The sequence below is a fragment of the Ammospiza nelsoni genome, chromosome 5, assembly GCF_027579445.1.
Source record: "Ammospiza nelsoni isolate bAmmNel1 chromosome 5, bAmmNel1.pri, whole genome shotgun sequence".
Lineage (NCBI taxonomy): Eukaryota > Metazoa > Chordata > Aves > Passeriformes > Passerellidae > Ammospiza > Ammospiza nelsoni.
The window spans coordinates 65,064,526-65,090,328 of NC_080637.1; the positions used below are offsets into that span (position 1 = coordinate 65,064,526).

A 25,803-nucleotide genomic window follows, 5' to 3' on the forward strand; every position below is an offset into this window, starting at 1 on the left:
CGGCGCGGCTGCTTCCGGGGCAGCGGCCCCGCGCCCATTGGGCCGCGCGGCGGATTTGAACGCGGCCGCCGCGCCCCGGCCCGGCCCGGCCACAGCGGCAGCGCTGAGGGCACCGCGCTGAGGGCACGGCAGCGTTCAGGGCATGGCTGCAGGACCTGGGGTGGCCCAGCCGGACCGCTCGGCCGCAGTGGTAATGCCCATTCCGGCTTCTGGGTGTTAGCGACGGCTCCGTGGGGGTTTCGGCTCGTTCGGGCTGTTTCGGTGTAAGCGAAAGGTATGGTCCCCCTCCGAAAGTTCGCAGGGTGGTGAGAAAAAAAAAGCCTTCTGAGAGGTTTTACTCTGCCCCACGCTGACTTTCTCTGTGACCCCCCCCCCCGTGTCGTTTTCACACTGTCAAGTCAAGTGTCCCCTTCAAGCGTTTTGGAGAGTGAGAAGTTGCTGTTGCAGTCGTGCTTGTTTCCCGATGTCTCCTGTCCTCCTTGCCCCTTCCTCATTTTGGTACATTTCGTGCCAATAACAAAAAACAAACGCGCTGTGGGCTCTGCCTCAGCTGTATGGGAAAAGGTCAAAAGTTGTGTTTTGTCTTCTGGAAGTCAATGGAATGGGTATTGCTCCTGTAGTGTTAGGAAACTTTGTTTCAGAAAAGAACAAGTTTAAAGGCGAACTTCTATTACATTGTCATGTACCTTGTCTTGACAAATGCGAGACCAAAGCATGAAGTATTCCAATTATTGCTAGAGAAGATAATGGCTTATAGAATTAAAATTTTTTTTTTTTAAAGGATAAGACTATATTGGTAACAAAAGTGTTTAGAATCGTCTGTGTTAGTAACTCTTACAAATATTAACTCTCTTTTTTTCCAGGTTTAAAACCTCCTCGTAGACACTCATCCAAATGTATAGCAAATGCAGAAAGTACTGAAGACACTCTGAGGCTGCTTTTGGAGACAGAGACTCATATTTGTGATAACATTCCTTTATGTTGGCATAATGTGCAAGGAAAGTAAGGGCTTCGTGAAGGCGTGACATGCATAAGCACTTTTAACCCCTTATCTTCATAGTTGCTCTGTTACAGTGAGGCAAGTCTGGTTTAGTTGGAAGAGTTTATTCTGGGAACTTGGCCTTTAAGAAGATACAAAAGGGTTTGCACAGCTTGTAGGGAAGTGAAGACCTGCATATTCCTCTGGCATAGTTATATTTGTTTTTCTCTTGATTATATCAGTCTTCTAGTCTAGACAATGGTTTCATTCCAGCAAAAAATTTTACACTTGGTGAAGTGTTTCAGAAGACAATGGCCTTTATTTTCCAACTCTGAAAGGACTACTGTATGTGGAGCAGACTGCATGTTGATGGCATTACAACTGTCCATGGCTGAAGTCAATAAACAGGTTAGCATTCTTTTCAGTATCTTCCAACCATAGGCACCTACTTGAAATAACATTTTGGTTGTTTCATTGCTGCTTGTTAAAACAAGGTGTGTCTGAGAGCCAGATGCAACAAGGCAAGAAAATGAATATGGTCAAGTGCACTATTGAAGCAGGGTTTAGAAAAAGGAACTGTGAGACAGATGGAAGGATGGAAGTGCTTTATGTGCATATTTGAGCTCCAAACTTTAAACACTAGTGTATTTCTGCTGGCCATGTCACTTCTGTTTATTTCCATCCTATGTTTCTTTTGTGCTATAGACCAACGTGGGAGAACTATGGTATTTGGGGTGCATTTTTTTTTCTGAGTGCTCCAAAAATATTTTTGAATGAATTTCTGTAGGTACCTGTAAGCTGTGAGTATGTGCCCAGTACCAGTAGGGATTTTTTGGCTTTCTGTGTTTGTGTACATGAAATGTCAAACGGTGAAGAGGAATTGTAACCCTAAAGTGTCTCTGAAAGAAGCATTATGGCTTGTCAGAGCTGGAGGATGTCTGAAACATACCAGAAACAGTTGCAATATACAATCAGGCCTTTGCCTGTGTCTCATCTAAGGAGAACTATTGCAATACTTGTTTTAATAACCTAAAGATACCTTTTTAGGCTAATTAACCTAATTATTGGTGAAAACAATACTGACTGTTTTTGGAAGACTTACTCCAGTGGTGCATAGTAAGTCAAATGTGTAGCACAAGGCTTTAGTGTAAGAAAACCAAAACAAACATACCAAATCAACAAACATACCAGAAACAAGAGAACCACATCAAAGTGAAATCCCTAAGCCAATAAAAAACCCAAACAAACAGAAAACCTGCTTCAGTTTCTGCATCAGAAAAAAATTTAGAGTCCAAAATGTGCAGACTTGGGGGTATCTCCTGTCTAAACATTAAGTATAAAACTGGCTAAGTCATCCCCATTGTTAGAAACATTACAGCAAGGATACTAGAATGCCAAGATACTAAATTTGTCCTTGTTGGAATGTAACATATTCCAGCCAGGAGCCTGGTGTCCTCACAACATCTGTGTAGGTTAAAATGAGAAAATCAGTGTGCATCAACATTAACTCTTGGAAAACTGGTAAAAGACATTAATGCAAAACTACATGTGGAGGTGATTGCTGTTTGTCATGTTTGTTGTGATTCTCAAGGGAAAGCTGCAGTTTTCCAAAGCCACCTCTAAAATAGGAACTAAAATGTGTTGTTCCACTGTATGCCAAAACTTACAGACATGAAAAGTTATGGTTCATTGCTCCCTGTTTTCCTTACAGTAAGTTTTCTTCCACTAGAGGTAATTAGTTTATTCTACTTTATCCTTTTTTTTCCTCTTCCAGATAATATTCTTCTCTTTCAGAAATATCTTTTCTTTCAGAGATGCTCTAACAAAAATTATAGCACTTATTTTCAACTAATTTAATTTTGAAATGTTTAGCCTCTCCTTCAGATCTGAAGAAAGAACAAGTTTTCGAAACCCTGATATGTTTTTTTTCTGATTATACTAGTTGGTCTAATTAGACAAACCTTGGCTTACATATGTGGATTAAAATTGTTTTAGCATTTGGCTGTTCTGCCTCTGAAGCACAACTTCTTTAGATGGTATCCATTTTGGAGTTCACAATCTTAAAGCAAAATCTGTCTGTATCCATCATTGAAACTTCAAACTAAGATGCAGAGTATTACAGTTGTAGGCATGTCCTTTGTTAGGTTTCTGATTTAAATACAATAATTTTGAATTGTTAGCACCTGTAGAATGGAAATCTATTTTGGTAAAGTCAATTACTGCAATAAAAATAACTTCATTAACAGGTGATTGCGGGGCTATATTGAGAAAAACCCAACACATCCAACCTATCACAAACAACCAAATTGCACTTCTCTTCCTTTAGGAGCCTGGACAATTTTAATGGATTTTGTGTTTTAACTAGCATCTGTATTTACAGTGGAAATGAAAAATAACAAAGCTTTTAGGAGAACTTAAGTTTAAAAGCTTTATAATCTATTAATCTTAAATTTCACCAGAATAAGAGTCGCAAAAAGTGTGATAAACCCTGATCAAACAGCAGGGGTGAAGGGAAAAAAAAAAAAATCTGTGCTCTGAATCCCTCTGAAAATACTTTGGTTTGTGGCACAGTTGTAGCCATGTGGCATAAAGACAAGTGGAATAAGATCTGTGATGGAAGCAAGTACCTTTCACCTAGATTGATTAGTACAGATCTAAAATCTAGGAACATTTTCAAGAAGAACCTTCCTCAAGGTTTGAAATTGTAATAACAATTTTCAAGATGAAATTCAGCTGAGAGCAATTGCTTTAAGTTGATTGTTTGTACCTGTGGATCAGCAGGGGTAAAAGATGAGTTGTTAGGTCAAATAATCACCTGTCATTTTCAGTCTATGGCTGTTTTAGCTACTGGGATGGGGAACTGAAGTGTATAAAACAATTATTTTTCCAGAATCTGTGAGTTTAAGTTCTTAGACTTAAATGTGTTGTAAATCTCTTCTAGAATGAGAGCTTTGATACTGGAGGAAAAACTGCTTCATTGTTTATTTTACAAATATCTCTTCCCTTTTGAAATTTGTATTTCTCTATTTCTGATTTTGCATAAAAGCAGTTTTGGTATGTGGTTTAGTTCTTTTCTGTGCTTCCATGACTGCATTTTGCGTGCTGACTGAAGAATATTGTGTTCTGTTTGGTGTCTTGTATTTCTTCAAATAATTTCCCTAATTATCCTGTTTCCATGTTGGCAAATGCAGAAAAATGTGGGATTTTGAAGTGTTACTCCCTTAAACTGTTCTGTCTCCCTTTTGGTAATGAGATAGTCCTAATTAACTTTGTAGCAATTTTATGCGATATGTTGCTTGTAATATGTTGTGGTAGGCAGGAGCCTCCCCTGAATGGAAACTGTAAACCTCCTCCCTCCAAATTGTTATAAATTTGAAATTAAGTGGGGCTCTCAGGCAAAGATATGAGAGCAGGAATAACAGATCTTTATTAGGGAAGAAAATAAAATAAATGATGCAGTAAACTAAAACAACACTGACAGAGTCAGAACACAACCTGACACCCTGTGGGTCAGGGTGTTGGTAGCAGTCCAGTTGGAATTGTGGCTGCAGAACTCCTGCAGTGTCAGGTGTGGTTCTGTTGGAGCAGGGATCCTGTAGAGAAGGGTGTAGTCTTCCTCTGAAGATCCAGTGGAAGGGGCAGCTGCTGTTCCTCTGGGAAATCCAGTGGAGAAGCCATGCTGGTGTTCCAGAATCTCCAGATTATATCCAGTTAGGAATGCTGGGCTCCTCCCTCTGGGCTCACATCTCCCAATGGGATTCTGTAATTCTTATCAGCCATGCAGTGACATTCAATGGCCTCTTATCAGCAGATGTCTCCCCAAAGGGAGGAGTGGTTGTGGAAGAGATAAGAAAAACTGGCCAATTAACAGAAGACAACTGCCCTACCTCTAACAGAGGGTAAATCGAATACAATTTGCTTGGCAATCAAAGACACCCAACTCAAGGACAAAGCCAGAAAATAATGCTGTAGTCTGGGAGTATGTCTGGAAAGAACAGACCCAACATAGAGGTGGTGCTTAAAGCAGTTTTTTACACACGTATTCCTAAAAGAGTTGGTGAGCCTTTGTTTAGGGAAGGTGGAAGCCAAAATTTTGGTGCTGAAATGCGCAACTTTCTGGTTTTTGAAACAATTTGCTGTCAAAATAGATGTTGATTTGCTATGCAGTTAGCTCTAGAAAGCTTACAATACCTTCAAAATAGTAAAAAATTGTGTCTTTAAGCATGAAATGATGCTACTGGATTTGAGACATTCTAAAACCAGAGTCCCCAGGTAACTTAATATGATGTATTACCAGGAAGTGGGGATACTTTATAATACTGTATTGGTTCTATTCCTATGAAATGAAATACTTTTTCTGCCTATAATAGAATGAAAACATGGGACTTTTTGAACTTCCTTAAGCTATTAGCCAGTTGACAAATGCTTACTGCAAAACACCACAGTATTTTTAAAATTAATTTTAAAACCAGAGACTTGACAAAATGACTGTGTAAGTTATGGAATATGCCATCACAGTAAATGCTTGATCACAAAGGTTAATATCTGGAATGCAATATTTGGATTTAAAATATTTTTGCAGCACTAACATAAACTTTGCTAATCTCTGCAGGCCCTTGATCTGGTGAGGAAAGGTTTTGATTTATTAGATACCTTATGAAGTTGTACTTTAACTTGGTACTCCTGAAGGATTTTGATTCAAAATAAAGTGAGAAAACGACATTTTTTTCCCCATCTACTGCTGCTTTGATCTGTTTAAATTGAGTTATAATATGATTGTGTGTTTAATTTTTTGAGGGGCTGAAATGAAAATCAGGTGCTTTTCAGAAAACACATATGCAGTTTTAACATTCTGGTAATATGTAAGTTCATAGTGCTGATTTGTCATAACCCATGCAGAAATAAGAAGGCAGAAAAGTGCTCTGAAGCTAATATGTGTGAATGTTCTTTAATTTACTCTCCCTGTTCTTCACCTAGGCAATATCAAAATAGTTGACTTTCAGGATTTTGGAATTGTGTATTTAATGAGGTCTATTGAGAAAGTCGTGCTAAATGTGTTAGAACCCAAAGGAGGGATCATTTGGGCTGGAACAACGTAAATTATTAGAATTCCTCATGTTTTCATATTTAATGTGTTCTGTTGCTAATGGTGTTTATAAGTAATTAATTAATTTGCTTAATGTGGAAATGTCATGAAATAGAATAAAACCTTTGCTGTAGGAGCCATCTGCCACTATGGACAGTTCAAAGCAGGGCTTGTTACTTGGTCACAGGGCATTTCTCTCACATTTTTTTGAAATGTGAAAACCACCTTTTTTCGCTGCCACATACTGGGGAGTGCTTTAGATACCAGAAGTGTGGACAAAAGTTTACCAGCAGGAGCTGGGAACTGGTACTCAGTTTAAAGAGCAGGGTGTGGACAAAAATGAGGAGGACAAGTTGTGAAAGAGAAGGTGGTAAAAGCAAGTGGTTGGAGGAGATGGCAGAGGGGCATATGGAACAAAATCTGATATTTTTCACCAAAATAATGTAGTCTATACTGCATAGTTAATTACAGTAGTGGTAACAGAGGGATGTGCATGGCTTTAATGCATTTATTAGAACTGTGTAGCAGCACTATCAATGTTCTGATAAAGTATAACTGTATTAGCAGAAGAAAGAAAAGCTCCTTTTTAAAAATTGATGTGTGTTTTCCTAGTTTACTGCTTGAAACAAAGTAAGGGAGCCATATTTACTCCCTTTGGGAAGTAAAAGCCTGCCATGCTGAAAACTATTTCTGCAAATAAAGAACTTTATGTAAGGAGTAGTCCTGCAGCATTCAGTGTATTTTCTCATGAGTGTAGTTTGATATACATGGTATATTATATATGCCTATATATATATATATTATACATGGTATATATAATATATGCCTGGTATTTTAAAGATCAGGAACAAATGCTGACAGACTATAACAATATTCAGCTGTCAATGCAAAGATGTGAGACTTTGTTTCTGATCAATTTAAATTATAATGATTTTCAAATATATGTTTGTTTATATATTTGCAGCTTGCTTTAAATTTGTTTTCAAAACTATGCTGAATATGAAACTCTTTTTTTTTTTTGTTCTGTTAGCACCACGGAGACTTCACAGTATCACTTAGTGATGTGTTGGAAACATGGAACTATTTGTTACATGACAAACTTGGATTGTATGAAAGCATGAAAGAACCTGAAAATTATGCTGATGTGAAAAAAGCCTATCATGCCTTCTTAGCAAGAAGCAATATGTTAGATTTAATAGACATATATCAGAAGTGCTGTAGTCTTGGACTTTTAGCTGAAGATGAAAGCATATACCCTGTGAGTATTATGTTTGACCTCTTTTGTTGTTTTGACACATTTTTGATTCCAGTTATGGATTTATGGCACTTCTAATTATACACAGGAGCTCTGGATTATTCACAACTTTAGGGAAGTCCTTGAGTTTAAATTACTGAATTTTGTAAAGGGATTTTAAAGTCATTCAAAAATTATTTCTCTATTGTCCTGCTGGATAGTGAGGTACCACAACTCTTCTATGAATAAATGAATCCTTGCCATAAATTGGAATGAGAAATTAACTGTAGAGATTTGATAAAACTGGAACAAAGCTTAGTAATTAACATGCCATGGAGTTTTGGTTTTATGCTGATGTGCAGGCAAAATATTTTCAATGATTACAGTTTGGAAAACACCATGCTCTTTAAACAAAACTTCTGTATAATGTATGTATTTGCATGTAAGGGTTTTTTCCAGAAGTTCCCGTTCAGCCACTCAGTTACAGTTCTGTTGTAGTTTATTGCAGGTCTTTTGTTTATTTGGGAGTTTTAATGTGTTTTTCTTTTCCTCCTGGTTTTCATGGGGAAGATAGAGAGCTTAGATGGGTTAATGAGCTCTTCCTGAACTTGGCATAACATATTAATGTTCTCCAAAATGCAAGCAGTGGGTTTTAGTGCAAGTGTATAACATAACATAACTGTTTGAGATAATTTCTAAGTTATTTTTAATCTGGCACTTCATTTCTGTACTAGAACAGTTGTATTTCAAAAGACTAAAACTAAAAGTAGACTGTAAGGGCTGTGCTGACCTCAAACACTAGCAAAGTGACAGGTTTACACCAGGTTTTAAACCCACTTTTCTTTCTAGTAATCTCCATATTTAAGTTTATTATTATCTTTTTATTAAAGGTTCAACTGTTGGAATTTATTTCTGGTGTAATGAATGCACAAGAAAATGATGGTTCTGTTGTTTCTACTCCTACACGAATCAACAGACAGGGCCAGGAGCATGTGAAGGTAAAAATTATTTTTGTCTCTTGTGGTGTTCTGTATCTATTGAAAAGATGAAATATAACGTAGTTTTCTTTTCCAATGATTGTTATTCACATGTGGCTGGCTTGAAAAAAGACCAACCTGCATATCCAAATTCTGTATCACTTGAGTTTATTGTAGGTGTGTATGGGGCTGTGTGCTGAAATTTATATTCTGGAAGGCAGTCCAGCATGACAGGCACTTGATGCAGAACAAATTTTTCTACAAATACACCACCACTCAAACATTGTTTTGACTGCACATTAAATAAAAGAAGTACTCTCCTTTGATTTCATTTTATTAGCTTGTAGTCCCTAACATATGGAAGAAATCTGAAGAGCCACTGTAGTGGTAGCTGGAGCAAAGCAAACAAGGTTTGGCTGTCCCAACAGAGGACTTCAGGGCTCTCTCCCTTTACCCTTTCAACCACTAAAATAAGAATCTCTGGGTACTTTCTCACAGTATTTGAAATGCTGGAGCTTTAGTAATTTCCAAACTTGCTGTTCTTGTAATAAATGGCAATTTCAAAGCAATCTTTGGGTACAACTCAAAATATTTCGGGACAAGAAAATATTTTCTGAACTGAGATTGTCCCCTAAACATCACTTCTACCACTAACACAGTGGCTTTCTTACTGCTTTGACTGGTGCAGTAAAAATATTCTTTGCTCTTTTTTCCTCCTCTGGGGACTGTCTTTGCAGACTGTCACATGTACATGCTTGGTTTTGTAACTATTTTTTGTTGTGTATGTACTGTGGTATGAGAAGATATTCCATAGCAGGTGTAAATTTTCTTGTTATATGTTCTTCTGTTAATGGCCTCTTTTTTTGATTTATTTTTTTCTTTGCTTGCAACAAAACTGCAAATTCTTCTGTTCTGGGGCTGATGTTCTCACAGGATCTTGAACAGTGCTGCAATATTAGCAATTACAGTGTTATATATTGGTTATGTGGGTGGGGCTGGATGACAATTTATGTCCAAACTCAGTCAGTGGAGTTTCTTTGATTGAAATCCCCTGGAAGCCAAAAGAAAAAATTACTGAATCTATGGCAGAGCTGGCAAGTAGTTTAAAATCTTAGTCTTTTTGAAGTTAGTGACAAACTCTTACATGGTTTAATGGTGCTAGTATTTGCTTTGAGATAGAAAAAGGATGTCTGTGAGAAGGTTTCTAAACAGAAATTTATAACCAATTTTAATAACCCTCAAACACCCTGTGAATATTCAAGCACATGTATGCAATTCTAACTTATCATGTTTGTTTTCATCAAGACTTCCAGAATCCTCATGCATAAAGTAGTATTTTGAAATTATGCAAGGTGAATTAATATTCTTCCAAAAACTACATCAGTACATGTCTAATTAACTTTAAAATCAAATGAAACATTGTTTTCAGCAGCAGGAGGACCAATTTGTGTGGTGTTTTCTCATGCAGGTGGCAGTCCTGGCAAAGAAGTCTGTCTGTTCATATTTAAGCCTTTTGGTAAATTCTAAGGATGATCTGGCATTGGCTCATATTCTAAATATTCCTGACAGAGGACTTGGTAGAGAAGCCTTCACTAACCTCAAACATGCCTCAGAGGAGAGAAAAATGTCCATTTTTCTGGTATGTGTGTCAAAGGAATCTTCCTGGAAGTCAGGGCCAATAAATTAGATCTCTAAACAGAGAATTTGGCTTTAATCTAATAAGCAACACTGATGTTTGCAAGCTGAGTCAAGTACCACCAGGAACAGGATTTTAAAGCCAAAAAGACGATAGATTCTGTGGGGAGAAACAGTTTCTTGTTTGGTCATGGGATCTCAAGGTGGACAGTAAAAATAGTTTGTGTGTATCTCAAGAGTTCTAAAAGGGGATCCTTCTTTAGTTGTCAGCAAAGAACCATCTCAAAAACAGTTGAAGTAAGGCAAATAAGAATTCTTTCTCCAAAGAACCACTGTAGTCCCTCACACTCAAAATAGTCCTTAAATTTTGCATGCAGTGTAACCCCAGTGCACACAACAGCAGTCTGAGTTAAAAACAGTATGGGTATGTAGTCACTGAAGCAGCTGCATTCTCAAACTTTTATGGGTGAATAAATATGGAAAAGTTGTGAAATCTCAGTTGCAGGTTTAATTATTTTAGCTCCTAATGCTCTGTGAACATTGTATAAAAAAGCTGTATGTGTTTGGACTGGATTTACCATGTCTTCACAGTTGCCAGAGGGGAAACTGCTCTACTGTGTAAAAAAGTCATCTTTTCTGGCATCTCTGTCATGTAGAAATCCTGAAAATGAGAGTATTTTCCATTGGGAAGGCAAAGTCCTGTGAATTGTGTCCTTGATCCATAGGAAATCTTGAGCACAAAGACAGGAATACTGGCAGGTTTACTTTCTGTGCTAGAGTAATTCCAGTTTTTCTCTTTCCAGCCCTTAGAGCTTTATGATTTAGCTCTGTACTCTGACATTAAAATTTGTGTGTAGAATTAACATTACTGCATCTGTGTGAAATGCATTGGATTATTATCCTTACTTTCACCTTCCTGGACAACTGCTAGGGGTTTGTTCTTACTGTTGCCTTAAAATTTTGGGGGTTGTACTCTAAGGTATGATTTTGGCAAATCTTCATTATCTTACAGCATATAAAAATATATTGACATTTTCAGAATGACAGAAGCCTTAGCTGTCATTATTTCTGATAAGATTTAAATATACATTATTTGCATCTCTGAAAATTGTTATAAGCTGAAGTCAACGTTCACATGCTTATTTTAAATTGTCCTTGGGTCATAGAGAGCCCTCTGAATATAAGAGCAGTTTTTGTGAGGCCAGCAGGAGCATTTGAATAGCCACAACAACAAAAGAGTTTTGTTTGATGATTTAGTAAGTTTTTTGTCCTAAGCTTGCAAAAGGCCAATGTAAACATGAAATTAGTTTGAGTTATTTTTACTTTGTCATGTGGTTTTTTTTTTAAAATACTATTATTCAATTTAAGTTTTGACCTTGCAAATATTGATATGTACGGAGCTTGAAAATAGGAGCTGCTGTTTGATTTCAGGGAAGTTATTCCCTGAAATCAAACTTCTAGTTATTATCAGCCACTATAACTTCTAGTTATATCTTCTAGTTATTATCAGCCAGTTTTTGCACAATTTGCAGACCTGTAGGAAAGGCTCATTTCAATGTAGGTACAGTCCATGTCTGTCTGTAGTTTCATATTTCTGGCTATTTCTCCTAATAGATGGCAACATCTTTTATCCGGACCATAGAACTTGGAGGAAGAGACTCTGCATCTTCTTTGTATGATCCTTTAAGACCCCATGTAAAAGGGCTTTCCAGCTTTGTTAATTTTATTGACAAGCTGCAGGAAGTTGTTGGTGAAATCTTAAATACAAGGTAATAGATTTTTGTCTTGGTGAGCCCCTCCTTTTCTTGTGCTTGAACAAAATTTTTAAATTAAGAGTAAATTAAAAAAAATTAATACCCTATTTGAAAATATAATTGAAAAACAATTGGGGTAAGCTTATGAATTTGAGATTTTTTTTTTTGGTATTCAATTTTTATCAAATCTATGTATGAATGGTGGTTTGGTTACTTCCCTGGTTGTAAATGAAATTACAAAACTTTCCAACTTGTGAGTCTGGTAAGTGCATAAACTGATATGTGCTTTACTTCTTGCTGCTTAATTCCTTCCTTTTGGTCATTTCATTCTGTTTACCCTTCTGTAAAGGAGTCTTTATTGCTGCTAACAAATGACAGTGTTGCTTATTTAGCCTTTTCGGTCTTCCATTTTAGCTATATAAATGAAGCATAAGAATTATTTCTTAGGGAGACTCTGGAGTTGCTGATTTTGATTGTGTTTGAAGAACTGAAGTTAGTGTTTTGGGCAGGCTTATAAATCTGTGGTTAATTAGAGAAGTGTAGATGTAATACAGGGGTTTCAATTGGTAAGTACTGGCATTCTTACAGGGAGAAGAGCTATTTTCTTAAGCTTCATAAAAATTAATAATTTTGTCATTTATAATCAGTAATTTTTCCATACAAAACTTTGGCAAATCAGCTATAATAGTTCTGTCCTTGATACTAAGGAATCTATTTTTTTTTTTTCAAGTTTGAATTGAGTCTAATCCTCACAGTGGAAAACAAAATATTATAAGTAAGCATTATTTAGGTTAATGTTCAGTTTCCATTGAAGCTGGAAGTGGGAAGTATTTCTGAAGTTGTTTTGCAGTTTTGTCTTTCTTATTCTTTCATTTCCACATCCTGTATGCCAGAGACATACTGTCCCTGCTGATGATTAAAGAAAACTATTTGCTCAACATATACTATATGCTGTTTTTCCTTTCTTTAAATCATATCTGGCACTGTATATTGATAAAAAATGAGAAATGGAAAAATAAGTATATGCATGAAATTTTTAGGATGAAAAGACTGTATCAGGTGAATACAGTTCAGTAAAGTGTAGCATAAAATGCTGTATCTTGTTAATTACTGCTCTGTGTAAAAGAGAGTGTTTAAATGTGAGAAAAATCATAGTGAGATAGTTGCTGGGAGTTATCAGCTTCTCAATGGGTGAATTCTCTAGAGCTTGGAAATGCTTCTTAGCATTCAGATATTTACTGTGTAGCTTTCCCTGCTGCACCTGCTGTGCCATTTATTGTGGGGTGTAAATCTTGTTAAATTGCCTGTACACATTTAAGTATTGCTGTTTGTCTTGCTGACCAGGAGTGGGAGGTGGCTGTACTGTGCTGTTTGTAGCACCTCTTGTACTCCATGTGGCCTTTGTACCCTGGCAATATAAAGTATGTTTTTCATCTGTGTATCTATAGATGTTTTCAAGTGTTTGCTATGTCACATGGATGAGGACTGTGTGTCCTGCCTGTCATGGGCCAGTTGTTGGGAGTTCCAGAGGATCCAGTTCTGTGCAAAAAATTTTCTCTTGTTCTGTTACTGCTGCAAAGTAAAGACCAGAGGGGGTAAAAAGGCAGCAATGCAGCAGAATCCTGAGTTACCTAATCTATAGAAACCCACTGAGAAATCCAAGGGCAAACTAGACAACCTGTCAGCAGCATTGCTCTTTGATGCAGAGACTAGCCAACCTGCATTAACCAGGTCTCTGTATTGGCTCTGCCACAAGAAAAATGCTGTATTTTTTACTTAATTACTAGAAATCTGTTATTTAGGTTTAATTCTGTTACAGTGGACATCTTATGAAACTTGTAATTGCACAAAATACAAAGTAGCCAAATAAATGGCGGGTCACTGTGGGGATGCGTGTTGAAAAGAGGCTTTCTTCATCTGCCTGATTCCTTTGCTTTGGGAATCTAGAAACCAAATTGAAGATCTTGGACGGTGGTGGGAAGTGCTTGATATATTTCAAACTTGGGAGACATTGTGCAACCAAGTATCTGCTAACCTATGGAGAGTAACAAAAAAGTGTTTCTCATCTCCCCATCATTCAGCTAAGAAAGTGAATGGTAGATCGGATGAACAAAGGGAAATCTGTCAAACAGAGTGGAAGTTTAATGAAACTATGATGGTTTGGTTCAAATATGGCACTCCTGATAGTGGGAGAAATGGAAAGACAAAATGAAATTTGGTAGTTTCAAGGTGTATTCACTGAAGTCAACATTCCTAAAAATCTCTGGCATGTTGAAACTGTTTGCCTCTCCTTGTTCTCTAGATGTCCAATACTAGAAGACATCACTAATCTTTCAAGAATCAGTAGTATGAGTATTTGTAACATTGGGGGTGCTGTAAAACTTGTAATGCTAAAACTGTTAATAGATTTGTACATATAAGACTTGGACAATGGAAAACTTCGATATTCTACTTTTTTACACCTGCTTCTTGACAAGGAGCATATCAATGTTGTATTTGTCAGCGAAATGGATGATTATTGTACACTTTAAGATCTGAAAACTCTTTCCTGCTGGTATAAATGAAAAGGTACACTTCTAATCCATCATTCTGGAAACCCTTTTTTTTTTTTTTTTAGAACTCCAGAAGAACTCCCGAAATGACTTTTCCCAAGTTTGTTTAAAAATTGTGACTTAAAATTGGAGGACAGAAGCTGTCATGCTGGTTACTGTGCTTGATGGTTTCCACAGGGGGATGTGTGTACATATACATGCACGTTAAAATCCCCATTCGTTTTGTAGAGTGGCAGAGTTGGGAGGTTGGCAGCGTGTTTTCCCCTCAGCTGGGCGCTGCCCTGGGCGCAGGCAGCGGCCGCTGGGTGTCACCATCGCCCAGCTCACACCGGAGCCGGGGCCCGCTCGCCCCGGAGCGGCTCCGCATCCCGGGCCCCTGCAGCATCCGCAGCCCTCCGGAGCATCGCACAGCTCGCCTCCGCCGTGAGGGTTTGTGCCCTCTGCTTCCCCTCGACAGGGAAAATGCTGTTTCTCATCTGCTTCCTTTGGGAAGGTGATTGCATCTCGAGGTGCGGTAGTGTTCGGGGAGAGAAAACAAATTCAACTCTATCTAGGCTTGTGCTGAATGTTTGAGTTAATTGGACAGTGTTCACACAGCCCTGGAGGTTTGTGGTCTAAAGTTGCTGGAAAGTTGTGCAAGCATATGCAAAACATTGTATATAGGATTGCTTAAACTTGGGATTATAGAATAATTCAGGTTGGAAGGAACATCAGAAAGTTTTTGGTCCAACATCCCGCTCAAAGCAGGGTCAATTATGGAGTCAGCTCAGGTTAATCAGGGTTTTGTCCAGACAAGTTTTGTACAGTCTCCATCCTTGGAGGTTTTTAATCTCCCTCTTGGCAGCCTATTCCAACTGCTTTTGTCCTCATGGTGAAAAGTTGTGGGGTTCTTTAATTATATTGAGTTGGGACCTCTCTTGTTTCAGTTTATGCCTATTGTCTTTTTTCACTGTCTGTCAACATGAGTCTGGCTCCATGTTCTTGCTTGCCACCCTGTAGGTATTGGAAAGCTGTTAGTAAATCCCCCTGAAGCCTTCCCTTCTGCAGCCTGAACAAGCTGTTCCCGAAGCTGCTTCACACAGGGCATGTCTGCCTGACCAGCTTGGCAGCCCTCTGCTGAACTTGCTCCAGTTTATCAGTGTCTTTCCTGGACCGGGGGCCCAAAACTGGACACAGTATTCTAAATTTGGTCCAACGAGTGCTGATTAGAGAGGGATAATCACATTCCTCAGACTACTGGCTACGCTACTGTTGATGCAGCCAAGGATACTGTAGGCCTTCTTTGCTGCCAAGGCATGCTCCTGGCTTGCAGCTTGCTTGCTGAACATGCACCAAGGTTTTTTACACAGAGCTGCTCCCCAGCCTGTATCATTGCAAGGGGTTATTCCTTTCCAAGGCTTTGCATGTCTTGTTGAATTTCATGTGGTTCCTGTCAGCCTGTTCCTCTTGTCTGTTCAGGTATCTTTGTGTGGCAGCTCTGCCCTCAAGAGCATTGACTGTTCCATCCAATTTGGTGTCATCTGCAAACTTGATGAGCATGTAATTTTAGAGAGTCACTGCCAAAGATAATAGGAAAAAAACAGGTTTTAGGGTAGGCTCTTATGTTACTCCATTGTTACATTGTGTTTGCTAGCTTCTAAGCATGATGATCCAACCAGTTGTTAACTCCTCTAATTGTCCATCCATCCAGGCTGTAACATCAATACTCCTATGTTGAGAGTATTCTCTGACAGTATTGATAAGCCTTGCTACAGTCAAGGGAAATGGCACCCACCCTTCTGCCCTGGTCTGCAAATCCAGTCATTTTGTTAAAGGGAAAAACAGATTAGTCAGGCATAATTTACATTTGGTAACTGCATCCTTATAGTTACTGGCTACCACCAAATGTTTCATATGTCCAGATATGTGGTCTTAGAAGACTTTGCATTATTTTCTTGAGGAACAAAGTGAGTCTGATGAACTTGTGATCTCCCAAACTGTCCTTATGGGTTTTTTTAAGGTGTTTTTTTTTTGTTGATTTTTTTGCAGTTGTTTGCTTTTCTCCATTTGTCACCCTGACTTTTCAAAGATGATATAAAGTTCTCTTATGAGGGCATTTGCCAGTTCTATTAAGGCTGTTGGATGCAGTCCATTTGGTTCAATGTTCTTGAACGTAGTACTGTCAACTGAAGCCTGATTTGATCTTCCATTGCTGGCAGCTCTTTTCTGAAAAAATTCTCTAATCAGAGTGTTGTTAAAGACTGAGGTGAAGAAGGCACAGAGTACTTCTGTTTTATCTGTGCCCCCACTGTTACAAAATCTACCTTTCAGCAAAGGTCCCTCATTTTCTTTGTTCAGCAGGTGAAGCTCCTGTATCATTCCTTGTAATTGTCAACTCCGGCTGAGCTTTGGTTTTCCAGATAACATCCCTAAATGCCCAGGTGATGTTTCTAGATAATTTATAATCTGTCCCTTCTTCACCATTCTTTGTGAAGCCCTTTTGCATTCAAGCTCTGTCATCAGTTCACTGTTTAGCCAAGCTGTCTGCTGATATTTCTGCATATTTTCCTAAGTGTTGTGATGGAATGGTCCTGTGCTCGTAATATTATTATAGTATAATATAATTTATGTTATTATGATTAATAGCAGCTTGCCTGAGCGCCTTTGTCTTTTAGAACTTTCTCACAGGGAATTCAATGGCTGCTCATCAAGACTTATTCTAGGAAGAATACTGTTTACTTTTATAGCAACTTTGCCACCAGACTTGGGTAGCAAAGCTTGGGATGGAGAATATGAAAAGTCTCTCTAATTTCTTCCAACGAGCTGAATGAGAAATTTTAGCCAATACAGCAAAAGTAGCAGCAGCAAGATGGAAAAATACTCTGCAACAGGTTTCTTTTTTTGCTATGTTTTTGTTATGGATAGAATAATCTGTGAAGCTCCAAAGGCTCTAAGGAATTCACTTAATTTTGGTATCTGTCAGAAAATTAGATTAATACATGCATTGCTGGAGGTAGAATTTTTAAGTACTGTGAGTGTTTTGATATAGTTTTTTCTTTTACAGATACATTTAAAATCTATGATTTTATGTTGTTTAACATAAAATCATATCTGTGATAGGATTTTATTGTTGAAATTTTGAAATCTAAATGAACATGAACTACTAATTTTTAAAACCTTATGCTTACAAGAAATAAGCCTTTAGATTTGCTTTAAAAGTACAGTTAGTGCTCCTTTAGAAACATTTGTATAGTATTTCTTCCTAGACACGTTTTGTCTCATTCTTCTACCCAGGTAAATGGAGCTCTAGTTGACATCTTGCTGTTTTGTGTTTGAGAATGGAATTACTGCTGCTCTCTTTCTATAGCTCTAAATTAAAAAATTGGAGAACTGAGCGGTTGTCAAGTTCTAAAGAATCTTTTAAGTCCATAACAAGGAAAAAAGGCTGTGATCTCCTCCCACCCTGTGATTACTGGGTGTTTGTGATTTCTTTTAAGACACTTGTTCCCACTGCCTAAGTCAGATTGCTGTATATTTGTCATCTATTTTTTACCTGTGTTGAAGTTGAAATGAATGAATGACAATGTTGACCTTAGTAAAATAGAATTTTGAAATATTCTTTTCTGTTCTTGGAATAGACTTCAGGACTCTGCTTTTTATCAGGTTTTGAATATTGTCCATATCCTCAACATTTTTTATCCATGTTTTTGCTATTTTAGTCTTATCAAAAAAAGATGTATTTTCAGAAAATAAATAAAAGTGTTTCTGCATTGTAACTTTTCACACCAAGTCCTGAGTTCTGGAGGGAGAGCTCTTGCCATTGTAATTTAGATTTTTGGTCAGCAGAGGAGCTTGTTTATATGACAAGCTCAGTAGGAACAAAACAGACAAAGTGTGCTATTAGTTTCTCATAAATTAGCTACTTCTACATAAGGAAAGATGGTTTGATAAGAAAAATGAGATAGAAAAAGGTAAGGTTGGGACTGAGATGATGTAAGGCAAAAAGGGTTCAGGGGGGCACAAGATCTGTCAATTTTTTTAGTAGAAGGAACTGGTGACACAAGATCAGATTTGCCAGTGCCTGTGTAACAAATGGAGTTTTTACATTGCACTATTTTTTTTAAGCTCTTTAGAAGGCCTGGTGCAAATAATGGATTTTTAACATATGATTCATTTTATCTATATGTAGACAATTGTTTTTCTCTAGCTATGAGACAGGTGAATTCTGCTTGAGCTGTCTATTCTTTTAGTGCTCAAAAAGCTGAAGAAGGTAAGCCACTCCTTCTGTCAGTTGATCTAAAATCAACTGTGTTGTGAATTTTCATGCTTATGGTCACATTTGGACTTGACTGGATCCATTCATGTGACAATTGCCTCTGTACTACTGACTTCAGGCATCTGTGTTTAAACATTCTGTTGGATGGTGGAAGGTGGGTGTTTCTAAAGTGTTTGGGTTTTTCTTCCATTTATAATAACACTGATCAATTTCCTTTGGTTATTTCTATCATAGAAAAAGAATTTGGTTTTCTGGTTGAGTTTTCTTTCAGTTTGTACCTTTTGAACAAAGAAATGTTGCATGTGACTGAACAGAATCATATTACTAGCTCTTAAAAAAGTTTTCTTTTACAATCTCTGTCATAGTGGCAACTGATGACTGGATTTGATGAGAGTCCTCCATCAGTTTAGACTGTGGATGGGATGATAGTGAAGCACTTTATCCTAGAGTAGCTTATCTCAGTAACCTGTGATCTGAGTGGAACATCACAGAAAACCTTTTAGCAGGAGCGCTGACTAGAAGGGATAAGGTCTTCCCAATTGCCTTAGGCAAATGGCATTGCTTTGTTTAATATATCAAGTTCATTCCTGAATTCAAATAGTTTTTTTGCTTCTCTTTCAGAATGAAAAAGAATAAAAGTTCATTTTCTGCTGTAAAAATTATCCTAAGGCATGCCCATGTAATTCCATATTTAAAACAAACCTTTGTGGTCCTTCTAGCTGTTTAGGATTTGCAAAGTCGATAATGTTTCCAACTTTATTTTATTCCTGTAAATATATTTTAGTGCAACATCAGGTATTTTAAAGTTCATTCAAGTTCAACTGATCTTCTGAGTAATATAAATCTATGAAAGAGTAATAACAGAGCAATCTATAATAGGGTGTTATCTTTGTAAAATAAACAAAATCCCAAACACCCCAGGTGCTTTTTTACCACATTGTCCTTTTATCATGCTTTTAATCTTTTTGAACCTCACTAGAAATGGATCTAATAACTAGATTCAGCATTTTACAGTTATATCTATATGAATATATATCTATAAAGATATATGTGTCTAATGACACAACACAACTTGTGTTCTGGTGTAAATTGGCATAATCTGTGGCATGACATTTCAGTGCTAATCCACACACATTGAATCAGCCTTTTATGTCTTGGCCTGTTGATATAAATTCTAGTTGAAGTATAAATAAACTTTTTCTTGCTCCAGTTAGTACTCTGTATATCTGATAGGAGACTGGAGCTCTTTCCTGGAAAAGAAGGAATATGGGGAGAAGAAGAGATAAAATGAACTTTGTTTCCACTAGCCAATATCTTTAGTTGGCATTGGGCAATAGAGGCAAAAAAATAACCTTTCACAAAAATATTTTCTGTTTATTTTTTCCCATTGAAAATCTATGAATCTGTAATTGAGTTACATGCAGAGCAAAGCATTTAAATTAAGGGCAGGCTTATGTTAATTAACTGTTGTATAATAGTTGTTTAATAATATTTTTTTCTTCCAGGATACATATGGGTATAAATGTGTGGAAATGATAAATTTATTGCTTATTTACAAATAAGTTCAACATATCTGTAGACAGAAATAACTGAATCAGATTTTAACAGGGAATTTAAGTCAATCCCTTCACCTGCTTATTTGTCTTGAAGTTCTAAGTTTAGTTCTCATTTAATACAATACTTTTCTCATTTGAGGATATGATTTTGGAAAATATAAGTTTAGGATTGAGGAAAACAGATCAGTCTGGCAAGAATCATCAGGAGACTTGGCTGCAGTTCCTATATGCATCTCTGAAACAGAACTGTTCTTCAACATTTCTCTCCCCTTACCTCTTGACAACTCGCAGTGCATTTTTTTCCCTCCCTTTGAACTTTTAATTCTTTTGTGGTTGAATTGTGGGGTTTGGGGAAGTGGTACAATAGATTTTTTTATATTTTTTAAACTGTTGTTTCCAAGATCTGGATGGGTCTTGACATGCCTACAGAGAGACTGGACATGGTGATTTTTCTTCTGGCCAAGTACATACACAGTGCTTAAATTTCTTCAAAGCATAAGTTTTTCTGTTTAATGAAGCCTGCAAATCTAATGTGAATTGTATAATCTTTAGTCTGTAAAAGTTGAAGTTGAGAATTGTGTGGAAATATTTGTTTTTTTCCTGTTTAACAAAACCCAACAACAATTCCCCCCTAAAGTTTCATGTTAATGTCAGGTTTTTCAAGTTATTTAGAGGAGTCTTTTCCAGCCAGAATAAGCCAAAACAGTAAGATCTCTGGCCCAGTTCCCTCCATGTATTTTAAGCGGAAACAATATAAACAAACTATTTTTCCTCTGACTCAATTCCTATTTTTATCTAGTTCTGCCCAATTATTTTGTATTTTATATGAATTTAAACATGAAGAGTTTCATTTGATGAAGGTTCTCCCAACTGGAGTTCTAAAGTTTATCTTCAGAATTTAATGTGTAAAAAATATATCTTCATTTACAGCTGCAAGGTTACATCTTAGGGGAAGCTGGCAGGAACATGAAGGAAACCAATAAGGATGAAGGAAGTTGAAAACTGAGGTCATAACACTCTTGGCTATATGACCTGAAGTAATGAAGCCGTTGCTTTGGGGTATTGACAGAACTGTCGCTTGCAGCATCATGAATGTACTAATGTACACAAATGTGCTAAAAAGTCTACTGTAGGTGCCAATAACAGCTCATTTCTGCTTTGATGTGAACTGCAAACCTTATTTAGGAAAAAAAAAACAACTTTGGGGAAGAGATGCATTATTATATAGGAGAGCTGAGTGGTTCTTGTAATGCTTTATTTTCTTTACCCAAGACAAAGCAATGGTAGAACATACATAGTGTTTTGTTTAGGTACTGGAAAAAATTGTTAAGCTTTTAACTCAAGGAGCTTATTCTCTTTTTCACAAAATCCTAATTAAAGTGGTCAGACACATGTGCTGAAGAAAGAGATTAATGGAGTGTGCCTTTAGAGCTAATAGGGAAGTTCATGTGGTCTAATCACTGTCTATTTAAATAAAACTGAAAGAAGATTGGGATTTTGAAGCACCTTCACAAAGCACAGAAACTCAAATCTAATGGGATATTAAACAGGAATGCATATTTCAGTGAAAAATTTTGTTTACACTTAACAGTTTGAGCAAAACTGTACATACAGGTTTAAAGAAAGTACTTTTCTTTGAACCTCTAAGGAGGATCATTAGTTTTGTATTGCAGCTCAGAGTATTACTAAATGCTAAACTCATTACCTTATAATTATTTTTTTTAGCAAACTATTGTGTTAAACAATACATCTATGGTGCTGTTTGATTTGAAAGATCAAAGCTGCTCTCTCTGATGAGTAGGGAAGGCTGGCAATGTTCAGCATTAATAGGTGTACTCAAGTGTTGCCAAGATTAATGTGGAGATGACCCTGTGCCTATTTTCAGAATTGCAGGGGGGCGAATTCTGTCAACAGTGAAGATGCATTTGATAAAAGGCCGAAGCAATGGGGATCCTTTCTGTCAGGCAGTAGAGGAAGCTGTACAAGACTTGGATTTGAAGATTAAAAATATTATCGATTCACAGCAGGAGACCTCAACTGCTAGCACTACTGGAGTCAGTCCAGCACGGGTAATGGGACTTCTTTTGTTCTTTTTGCTGTTTAGCTTTATAAGAAAGCAAAAATCTTTTGCCTGTTTTGTTTCTTTTACATTTTTAAAAGACTATCTATAGAGTGTAATCTTTTTCTTAACTGTATAAAAGTAGTCATTTCCTCTACACTGTTGTTGAAAGACTTACACTTGAGGATTACACTGTGGATATCAAAGAACTGATTTACATAAACTAAATTTCTTACCTTAAAATTGCAAGTAAAATACTCTTCAAAGCTTAATTTGGTTGTGCAGTTATGATAAATTCAGATACTAAGAAGTGTCAGATTTGCCATTAATTTCAAAGCAGTAAATCCATAACAAATTTCCAAACAAAAGAACCTCATGAAAGTAGAATTAAGATGGGAGAACATATATCAGTAATTTTTTATTAAAATACACAGTTTTTAATTAGCATCAGGTATTTCAAAGGGTAAGGCCTTCAAGGTCAGGTTAAATAGGTAAGAAATCTAAAGCATGGTAGAATGTGGAGTGGGAAGGGAATTAAAGCCCCAACAATGATGTGTAAGCTTTTCTCATTTAGTGTTTCAAGACAGTAATGAAACTATTAATGACTTTGTTTTCATGGAAGGAATCAGGATATTTTAAGTTCTGTAAGTCAGGTGTTGAGGGCATAATACAAGATTTCTGTTTGTGGTTCATGTACTGTGAATCTACTCAGTTTTAGATTATAATCTTTTTGTGATGAAAAAATCAACCAACTTTAATTATTTTATTTTATATAATTGATGTATAAGATATCTAATGTCATTTGTTTTTCTAGCAAATTAGAAAAAAATTATAGACACCTTCAATGTGTTTAGAATTGTTAGGATGCTTTGTTTTATGACGTCATTGGATTTATGCCATGGTAGCAAAAGATTTTTAACAAATTTTAATCAAACCTTCAGTATCCTTTTTCTTTTTTAAGACAGGTAAAACCAGCCAGACCCTATTGGCTAGTTAATCTGGTTTAAATGCGTGTTTCCTCTGAGTATCTTGGATATATATTTCATCCTCATTTTCCTCTTTGCTATGAATATTTATTCAGTGTATTGCTGTGTTTCTCTTTCATGTCCTTCTATTTGTTTCTCTTTCCCATATGAGAAAATTATAACTATCATCAGGTCTGTCTTTATTTAGCTACTTGTGTTACCAATGAAATTTTAAAAAATCATGTAGATCATTATAAGCCAGGTAAAAGCATTTTATTATAACTTCATTCTTCAGAGAAATTCACCATTGCTTTTCCAAAATATTTATTTGTTACTGTTCTCCAGAAATTCATAGTCTGATGACTCTGTAGGAATGTTTAGCAGTATCCTTGTAGAGGCAGAAGATGGCAAAGATGGTTGTATCCTGATGATGTGGGGAGGGCCTGCAGTGGAGAAGTTCATGAAGGGCTGAATCCCCAGGGAGGTATTCCATGATGAGGACAAGAGGAAGAGTGTAAGGAAGAAGCAGCAGAAGGGACAAAGTGTTAGGAACTGGCTGCAATCCTCATTCCCCATCCATCCCCCTGTGCCATTTGAGGGAAGGAGTTAGAAAAGTTGAGCATGCAGAAGAAGGGAAGAAGAAAGGGATCCCATTATGATTAAATGTCAATAAATGAATTTCATAAAGTCAAATCTCTTTTGTTTATGATTTGTAAGTGAACAATCTGGCCTCATCTTACTTCCATTGGATGTTTTCAAGATTTTTTCACTTCCTATTCTGTTTAGGAGGAGGAAGGGTAGAGCAGCTTGGTGAGCACTGGCAGCTAACCAGGGTCAGCCAGCGCAGTCCTTTGTGGGGCCTGAGGAATTAGAAATAAGGACAATAGTTGAGAGAGGTAATGGGCAAATGTGGATTGAACATTGGTAGAGAACAGAATAACTGTGGGGAGACTTATTTTTTTGTAATTGTGGAGGGATGAGGGGTAGCATGTGTGTAAATTGTTTGCCTTTGTCAGCATCGTGTTTGTTATTTTGGTGTGGGGAGTTCTTTTTGTTGATTTAAGTGAAGGCTGTGAAAATTGTGACGAATTTCTGTTTTAACAATTGTCCTTAAGCATGTCATTCAGAGAGCTGAGGAGTGAAAAAGGGAGCTTAGACAAATGCTAAGATAGTGATACCAAATGGCATATTTTAGTGGAACTTGGTGTGGAGGAACCACTTGGTGTGGATGTTACTAAACATATGTAGGGGCAGGTTACCTTTTGTAATGAAAAGAGAAAGCAAAATTTAGAAAGTCCAATAAGTTTTCCAAAGTAATTTAAACTCTATTAGGTATTAGAACATCTGTATTGTTCTATTAAGATCTCTGGACAGCAAAGATTAAGGCTTTGTTCTGACTCTTACATAGAACTTGGGGGTTTTGTTTTGATTTCACTTAATAAGAAAGCCCCCTGATGCTATAGTTTTTCAGAAAAAATTATCTATATTCAGTTTAAGTTGGTTTGATAGGATGTTGGGCTTTTTTTCTTATGCAAGAGATTAAATAATTTCTTTGAGTGCAAATTTAAAATACGATCTTAAGTGTAGAAGTGAAAATTATGCCTCCACTAGCTCCTGGTAAAGCTGCTTCCTCATAAAATGTACCTGAAAAGTGTAACTTTGTTAGAAAAATATTTGCATTTCTCCTGGCAGTGGCAGTTTTCTTCCATCATTGCTCAGTTTTCCTCCAAGTACCTGGTTTATAAGAATCTAGAGCTCCAGGAGATCTTATTATTTTATGCAGCAGGAAGAACTATTTTTTGTTGAAGACTGCACGAGTGATTAATGGGAATTATTATTTATTTCTGCCTAAGAAAATTACTACTGGAATCTGGCTGTAACTATGTTATTTAAAAAAAATAATTTGATTCATGATTAGACTCATTTATAAGCATGATTTTTTTTTGTCTTACTGAGATCTTTTTGTTGTCTTACCTAGAATTCTTATTTTGCCTTGGACTTTTGTCCATGGTTAGTATAGAGTGAGCCTCCGGTGTTGTAGTACTTGAGATTTCTGAAATTTATTTCTAAAGATTTTTTTTTCTTTGTATATCATCAGTCAAGATGATGCCATGTTTGTACTTCTTTCATTCAGACAAATTCACAATGGCACACGTGACATTTAATAAAAATCTGTTATGGTGATGTAATCACTGAAGGGGTTCAGAATACATTTTGAGGAAATTAAATGGTACTGAAATAGGCCAATTCTGTAAAGCCAAGTAACATCCATTTCTGTAATTGCTATTTCTAGCTATTGATTATAACTTATAGTAGCTGACTGACATGTGTTGCTATGGTTTCTTGAAAGCTACATACACTAATTGATGTAATCAAATAGAGAGAAAAATAGAATTTGATCTTTTCAAGACTGTGTTTAAAAGCAGTTAACTGATGAGATAAATGCAGTTCATTGCTTGTCTTGCCCTTCAGAATAAAGTCAGAGTATTCAATGTTTCTGTGTATTAGTGAGTAAGAGAGCCTATAGTTTTTAAATAACTACCACTGTGCATTAAGCCCTAAATTTCTCTGTGGAATTCCTAGTACCTTTAAAGAAAAATATAGCAACTTTCAAGATATTTTAAGTCCCACAGTGGCTATGGATTTCTCCATCTGTACTGCTGACTGTTGCATTGAGCACTTCCAGATGCGGATTGGTTTTTTCTGTAAGGAATTCTTTATTCTAGTGGAAAATTATGGGGAATTCACCCA

General features: G+C 36.7%; 1 protein-coding gene across 2 annotated transcripts in view; it reads left to right on the plus strand.

Moving 5' to 3' along the window:
- Positions 1 to 83: 83 nt before the first annotated feature.
- Positions 84 to 25,803, plus strand: part of PARPBP (PARP1 binding protein) — a 39,532-nt gene continuing 13,812 nt past the window's right edge. For both annotated transcript variants that reach the window (XM_059472942.1, XM_059472943.1), the window contains exons 1-7: positions 84 to 274; positions 864 to 1,387; positions 7,096 to 7,323; positions 8,190 to 8,297; positions 9,745 to 9,915; positions 11,526 to 11,680; positions 21,914 to 22,097. In XM_059472942.1, coding sequence (XP_059328925.1) covers positions 1,238 to 1,387; positions 7,096 to 7,323; positions 8,190 to 8,297; positions 9,745 to 9,915; positions 11,526 to 11,680; positions 21,914 to 22,097 — 996 coding nt within the window. In that variant the 5' untranslated portion in view covers positions 84 to 274; positions 864 to 1,237. The remainder of the gene's footprint in view (positions 275 to 863; positions 1,388 to 7,095; positions 7,324 to 8,189; positions 8,298 to 9,744; positions 9,916 to 11,525; positions 11,681 to 21,913; positions 22,098 to 25,803) is intronic.